At 42.0% G+C, this 7,801-nt stretch overlaps 1 protein-coding gene across 37 annotated transcripts in view; it reads left to right on the top strand.

Annotated features, from left to right (window-relative positions):
• The window catches only part of Celf2 (CUGBP Elav-like family member 2), an 830,356-nt gene that overhangs the window by 657,207 nt on the left and 165,348 nt on the right, over nt 1–7,801 (top strand). For 35 of the 37 annotated variants that reach the window (XM_087181290.1, XM_087181288.1, XM_087181297.1 and 32 more), the window contains one exon: nt 6,580–6,776. In XM_087181290.1, the coding sequence (XP_087037416.1) occupies nt 6,599–6,776 (178 nt within the window). In that variant the 5' untranslated portion in view covers nt 6,580–6,598. Of the gene's footprint in view, nt 1–6,184; nt 6,410–6,579; nt 6,777–7,801 lie in introns of those variants that run through there. The other 2 variants (XM_087181293.1, XM_087181298.1) reach the window with 2 other exon arrangements.

Here is a 7,801-nt window from a genome sequence, read left to right as displayed (position 1 = left end):
TATCTTCAGGTCTTATTCCTGGTATAACTGATATCCAGGGAGTTTTTAAGTTTACCAAAAGTTTTCGGCCACCCATCATCCCACTATACCAATTGTGTCAGACCAGTAGCAAACTGCCCTATTGAAAGACAGTCATGGAAGAGCAAGGTTTTCTTCTTAAAAGTGCTGCATTTAAAAGGAGTTGCGGGCAGGGGATTTAGGTCAGTGGTTCCGCCGCCTGCGTCGCAAGTGCAAGGTCCCGAGTTCAGTCCCCGGCACCAAAAAATTAAAAATTAAAAAATAAAAGGAATTGCAATTCGCAGACCTTTGGGTTGAAGGGCAACTGATTTCTCTTCCTAAACCAAGATGCTATGCTAAGTTTAGAGTGACAGTGAGACTCGCAAGGGTGTTATGGGTCACAATTTCTGATGTGTTCTCCAGAGAGCTGTGTGGGAAGAACTATTGAGTCTGCAAAGTCTCTTCTTAAATAATCAACACCATAAGGATGGACAGTGTACAAAACAGTTAATGCCTATCTTCTAACCCAGCAGAGGTACCACACCCACGGCTGGCTTTTTTTTTTCTTGTGCCTTCTGCAGCTCAGTCTTGGATAACTTCTTGTGATAACTAAACAAAGCCTGTTTCTTTGTGTGCTGTTACTTAGTTACAGTGATATTATAAAATGACTCCCCAGCCCTTTGAATGAGTGAGTGGCTTGTCAGCTGACTGAACTGACAAGAATACAGCCAGGATATTAAGATCAGCCCTGGCATATATTGAGAGAGATGGTTCTCTAGTGGCACCCCTGGCAGCTGGCCACTCATTGCTCCATCTAGGGACATGGACTACACCTCACAGTAAAGATGACACCTTGTCTGGCCATGTAGCTGCCTGTGAGCCTAGGGGACTAAATTAGACTCAGAAGAGGACTCACATCAAGGTCCCAGGCAGCTGGTCATATCATTTAAATTATCTTTTCCATAAGTCAATCTGAATATCCAAACTATTACCAGAGTTACAGGAATTAAGAGCCAGATGGAACCTATTCTGTCTCTTTGTTATACAAGTGACGAAACTGAGGTACAGAGTAGTTACACAGTATGTCGGAGATCCCAATTAAATTGATGCTCAACCAAGATAAGAACTCAGCTTGTGGAACCACTACCTACTGACCCACAGTTGAATGCTTCAGTGCTGATGCCATTTTCCTGGCCTACTTTCCAGGCTTCTTCTTTTGCAGACCAGCTCCCCATGAGATAATATGTTTAGATGAATCTCAACTCTTATGAGCGTTAAAGGGAAAGAGGTACAAGTATATTCACCTGTAGAGCTATTCAAATAAAATAAAATAAAAATTCAATTCCTCATCAGCATCATTCACATTTCACGTATTCAGTAACCACATGCAGCTAGTGGCTACCATATTGGATTGTATAGATATGGATTATTTTCATCACAAAACAGAGTTAGTTAGGTAGTGTTGATAAAGGTCATTACAAGAAACAAAAAGAGTGGGTCGGGAATTTAGCTCAGTGGTGCCGCCACCTGCTTCACAAGTGCAAGGTCCTGAGTTTGATTCCGCGGTACCAAAAAAAAAAAAGAGTAATAGAAAAAAATATTGGAGTAATAAAATTATTGATAACTACCAAAGACACTATCTGTTGAGACTATCTTTGAACAAAAATTTTCCAATATAACTCATCTTTTTGCATAGCTTTTGGTTTAATATACATGTTGAAGGTGGAATTTTATGGTTTTTTCCAGCATTACATAATTATGGCCACTTGGCAGCATTTCTCATAACTATTTTATAAGTTTGTTGTTCTTTCTTTCTTTTTTTTTTTCCAGTACCAGGAATCGAACTCAGGACCTCAGGACTTGCACTTGCGAAGCAGGCACAGCACCACTGAGCCAAATTCCCTGCCCTGTTCTTTCTTTTTTGTATAAAGGAAAATATAACACAGAAATTTATCCAAGGACAAAGAAAGATTAGAAATCTCAGTTTCTAATCTTTGGAAACTACAAATTACTAGGTCTTAGAGGAGCTTATTGTCCCGGAATTAATAATGACTGTTGAAAAAAAATTTTTTGCAATACTAGGGATCAAACACAGTGTCTTGCACATGCTAGGCAAGTAATTTACCACTGAACACACCCCCCCGCTCAATTATTATTTTTAAAATAATATTTTACTTCTCTAGAGGAGCTTCAGAATATTTTGCATATCCTGTGTTGATCTAGTTCTTTTTACTAGAAAATGGAGTAGGGAAGTAGGTCAGTGCTGTGCTAAAAGCAAAAAGTAAGCACTCTCATTTTTTTCTCCCAACATTGTTACATTTTCATCTTGGCTCTGAGTCTGATACCAACAATACCCACTGGCTTCCTGCCCTATGACTTTTGTGGTCCAGTTCCATATGGCATCTATCCTAGAGGAGCCTTATAGTTGGCTCCTTGCTGAGGGCAAAAGCAGAATTGGCACTTGGAATCTTGTTGGAATTTGCAGGCAAGGTTCCAGAAGAGATGTATGTGCCTGTGACTAGGGCCTGTAAATGATCAGAGTCTATGGAAAATATTACTGTAGAGGAACCCAGTTCATGGAATAGTAAGAAATGGCAATTGGCCTTTAAGTCTTACTGTATTCACACTCTGAAGTTATGTTTTCTTAAGGATATGACACTGGGAAAGACACACTACCTCTGTGACTCTTAATTGCTTCATCTCCAAAAAACAGATGATTCCAACTGGAGCTCTAGTGATACTGTATGTTGAGTGCTTGGCAAAGGTTTCTGGCAAAGAGAAGGCCTTCAATAAATATAATTTAAATCTGAATTTTTGTGCAATAAAAGGTACTGTACTAGGTGCCAAGGATGGCTAGGGAATGAATGGAGTTAAGTCTAATTTTCTAAGCCAATAAAATTATCTTAAATAGAGGTCTTATTAAGGGTCTTGCTGAGATCTGGGGTGACTGTTCCTAAAATTACTTCTCCATGAAGAGCACATTGGCTCCCTGAAGCCTCTGGCAAGTACCCACAAAAGTTTAATTTGAAAAAAATAATTTTGGTCTTGCCGAAACATTTCTGTACCTACATCCCCATGAAGACAAAAGAAAAAGTCAGTGAGCCTCCACTAGAGATGAATATTAGCTAGGAAGGAAGTTGAAAGTCCAAGGGAGGAGGAATTTGGGTGGATTACAATAAAATTGACAACTTTTAGAATACTATGAGGATTGGGAGTGTGGGATGTTGTAATGGGTAGTGAGTGCAATATGACCACCTATTGTATGTAAAAGCTTTTAGTTGGGAAGGTATGGTGGTGGTATTTTAAATTTACGCAACAACTAGACGTACTTGTATTTATTGAAGGGATTGTTATCCCCTTAACATGTGATGCAGATCTTTGCAATGGTTATTTGCAAAATGGCAGGCAGAAAATGATGTAGATATGGATGAGAGTGCTCATCTATATGACTGTAGGCATAGAGGAAAGGCATCTGTGGAAAGGAAACATCTTTATGTGATGATTTTTTAAAATGTGGGTTTTAAAATAGCCGTAAAGGACTCTTTAAGTTCAGCACTTAACATCATCTTTCTCATAGTAAAAGGAAAGGTATATATGTAGGTTTCTTTTAGTGCAGCTGGTAATCATAGGGAAGGAATTTATTTTTTAAATGTTGCCATCTGAAAAATGCTACCTTCCTATAGGGCTGTATGAGGATACCTAGCTTTTAAAATGCCAGCACTAGCACAGTAGCTGGTATATAAATGATACGTATTATTATTACTTAGGGTGCAGATTTTGTTTGGCTCTATATAATTTCAAATGCATCACAATACAAAGAAGGAGTTAGTAGTGGAAATAGCTAACATTTATAGAGCACTTCATTTTGTGCTGTGTCTTATGCTAAGCATGTGAATCTAAGGCAGAGTCTGTTAGTCCCGTTTTACAAATGAAGGGTCTGAGGTCTGGAGTAGCACAGTTAGGACGTAGTAGTACCAGGATTCAGAGACCATGCTCTTAACCACTGTGCAATACTGCCTTGGGATGATAAGAAATCTTCACACATGCATGAAGGATGGTTGATTGAGCGGTATTATAAATACAGTGCTTACCTACAAAGAGACCAAAGGTGTAAGGCTTGAGCTCCCTTCTCAACTTTCCTTTCTTTATAGTCTCTGTGAGTTTATATTTTCTTGGAAGGTATAAAGGGCCTCTCATTTGTAGAAACATTGAGGGATGCTTGCTCTAGACTTTGAAGTTTCGATATTAGGACAAGTATACTGTCACTTTACACTTGTCCATTCCAGTATCACCACAAGTTCCAGGCCAGCCTGGACTACATAGAAGTCCTCCATTACAGTAGTCGTGGTTATTACAGACAACATACAACAGCCTCAATTTTTGAACTTCCATTTTCTGCTAGCTGAGACCTGTGGCGATACCTTCCTCTTTGCATTCTAGCTGGTTGTCAAGAGCGATAACCACAAGTCCTTCCTGTCCCAGTCTTGCCACACTCTCAGTTCTCAACATGCTGAGAACAATACAATCTGTACTGCATGAGTTTCTGCCACCTCCACCCTTCTGTAATCACAGCTCCACAGGGTTAAAGTGTTTGTTGTATTCTCAAAGAGTGACTGGAAAAAAATTATAGGTGCATAAGAACAAGATAAATGATCTAGCTCTAATATAAACAAACATTACATTACACCTAAATTGTTGAAAGAAGATTTTGTACTCAATATTTTATTCAGCAGAACATTTTTTATGACAATAAGGTTGATTAGAGGAAGCTTTGAAAATGCTTCAGTTAGACAATCTGATTGTTTATCTCAAGGATAAGAAAATAAAGTGAGTGATAAAATAGGGTGGGGGGAGAAGAAATAGAAATTGAAGCCAAGACCTAGTGAAGAGTATTTGACATCACTTTCCTCTCTGGATTAAATCTAATTGAGGATTTCTCCTTTTCATGTGTTCTTTGGTTTTTTAACCACTGATTTTGTCTTTTTGTTTCCTCTCTTTTAAAGGCTCATCACTAGCCTATACCCACAGCAGGTTCAAAGTGCTCTTTTTTGTTTGTTACAACCTAATAAGGAATTCTGCTTATCTTTGAATACCTTCTTACTATTTCCCCAAGACTCCAGTGAAATCACACCCGCCGTTTTCAGTTTAGTTTTAGTCAGTGTGTTCCCTTTCTGACCTTTTTGCTTCTGGGCTGAGGGGTATTGTGGACAAGGCTCTCTAGGTACTGTCTGCCAGCTTTGCACTTGTTTAGGTGCATTAGTCTTCATAGGCAGAGCAGCTAACACAAGAACACAGCACTGCACTTGAGTGCGTCTAGAGGCAGCCTTCTCACCAGTGAAGAGCTGGATCTAGAGAATGTAGAGGGGAGGGCAGGGACTGGAAAGGAGATGGGGTTTTGCTTTGCTATTTACTCTGCCTAAATGGGGAGGGCAGTTAAGTAAAAAAGGGATGTCTTAAGTGATGGTGACCAGAATTGCAGGCTCAAACAAGCATTCTCTTCCAAATGGGAGTTTGGAAAACAACATTAGGAAGGCAGATATGTGAAAGCTCATGGTGTTCTTCTTTGCATCATCCCCAAATATTTACTGAATTTAGGAGAAGAAAAGGCAGACTTTCTTTTTTTCTCTCCCAAACTTGTGATTGTTTAGAGCTTAAGTGCAACATCTGGAAGTCAGATATACAGAGAGCAATTTATGGAGTGTGAAAGATTTGAAATATTCTGTGTTCTTTAGTGGGAAATCAACTTTCTGGGGCTGCTTTTCTTTTCTTTTCTTTTTTCTTTCAAGCACAAAGCAGGCAATTCTGAGATCCCTTTTGCCTCTCTGAATTAAACTCTTTGTGCCTGGGTCCCATAAACAATGTGCTTTTTAAAGAGAGCCCCCTCTCAGCTCTGGCCTTTTTTCCAGTGTAGGCAGCCAATCAGCTGCAGAGAGCTGCATAGCTGGAGCGCTTTCCATTCTGAGCAGCAACAACGTACTAATTTGATGCACACATGGATGCCTCGCGCACTCTGCAAATTCATCACCAGCATCTTGCATTAGTCATCTGACGAACTGCCAAGTGTTTCATTTTCTTTCCATGTGACTTTATTATTACCACCTCTCTCCTCTCTTCCAAAAACCTCCAAAAAAGGGCGGGGAGTGGGGTAGGGTGGGGGGAGATCCAGCAGAAATCTAGCCCTGCCTTTCTTTCCCAAGGATAGCCAGTGCAGGGCTGATAATGCCTCCTATGCGTTGATGGCAGCCTTGCAGACTGAGACCAGCACTTAACTTGCAGCTGCCTCCTGAGCTGGGTTTCCGAGATGTCCACGCCCTGGGTGACAGGCAGCCCAGCGCTGCCCTGTGCTCCAGCGGCGATGCTGAACAGCAGCATGCAGTGAAAGCCTGGCTTGCCACTGAGAAACAACCTAATGGTGCCTCTGCTTTGTTTTAGTTCATCAAATTTCTACGACTCATTAGGCACTTTCCCCGTGCTCTTCTTCCTCCTCCTTCCGCCTCCCCACCCCCTCACCCCCACAATTTTTTTTCTTCCTGTCCCTCACCCTGCAGCCCTAACTCTGGCTCCTGGTTCCGTTTTTGACAGTAACGGCACAGCCAACAAGATGAACGGAGCTTTGGATCACTCAGACCAACCAGACCCAGATGCCATTAAGATGTTTGTCGGACAGATCCCCCGGTCATGGTCAGAAAAGGAGCTGAAAGAACTTTTTGAGCCTTATGGAGCCGTCTACCAGATCAACGTCCTCCGAGACCGGAGTCAAAACCCTCCCCAGAGTAAAGGTACAGACAGTGTGGGTCGCATGGGGTGGGGTCATTCAGGTGTCCAGGTGGGTTTTGAGGGCGTTGTGAGCATCGCTGGGCTGACCAGGGCCACCCAGAGCCCACAGCCTGCAGGAGGGAGGGCGGTAGAGAAGGAGGAGGAGGACGGGCTGGGAGCAGCTGGTGCTGGCAGCCCTTGTGCTCTGGCTGCTCCTCCAGGCTCCTCCCTGTGCTCCCGCCCGCCTGCTGGGACAGGTGGGACTGGAGAGGGAGAGAGGGCAGGAATGCTTCCAGCCTCTGTCCAGGCACCCGATTGCTCCCATGAGACCACTTTCTAGCAGCACTGTCTCTTCTTGGGTGGGGTGGCTGCTTCTCTGAGGAGCAGTTTTTCTCAGCCTTGCATTTCAGGAGCTAACTCTTTCTGTGCTACCCTCCCGTAATTTCTCATGTAATTACAATGGTATTTTATTTTTTCATTGCCTACAGGGACCTTGAAATGCCTTCTAAACTGTTAGTATGGTGCCACTGGTGTGAGGAAGATAGCTTTCACTTTTAGGAGGGATGTCCAGTCTTGGGGGCTAGGTGGGGATCATTAAGTGAAGTGTGTCTTGAAGCCAGGGAGTAGTGCCCTAGTGGTTTGAGCTAGTTAGCACACCTTCAAAAATGCTTGAGATTTACGCCCTTATCAGTGGTAAAATTAAAGTGTTTGAGCTGGTAGTGGTTACTGCCTCCATTTTAAGATGATGGGGGTGGAAGTTGCAGTTATTAAAATAGAGGCCAGGAACCACTGTACCAGGTTGATGCTTCTGTGTATTTCAGCCCTACCTCAGAAGCTTGGTGCAAACTGAATGTAAAGTATCTCCTCTGCTGCTACCACTTGGTCTCTATCACTGTTTTAACCTTCTCACCTTAATAATTTTGTTGTTTCTCTGTTGTTGATCTCTCGATCTTTCTACTCAGAGCTTCTCCATATTTTTGTGGATCTTTTTTCTCTATGCCTGGGTATTTCTGTCTGATCTGTTATTTTATTTTTATGTTGTACTGTA

The sequence above is a fragment of the Heterocephalus glaber genome, unplaced genomic scaffold, assembly GCF_053883595.1.
Source record: "Heterocephalus glaber isolate CG9 unplaced genomic scaffold, H.glaber_assembly_v1.0 deba00001472, whole genome shotgun sequence".
Lineage (NCBI taxonomy): Eukaryota > Metazoa > Chordata > Mammalia > Rodentia > Bathyergidae > Heterocephalus > Heterocephalus glaber.
Note: the sequence above shows the minus strand (reverse complement) of the source record. Positions and strands in the feature narration are given on the sequence as shown.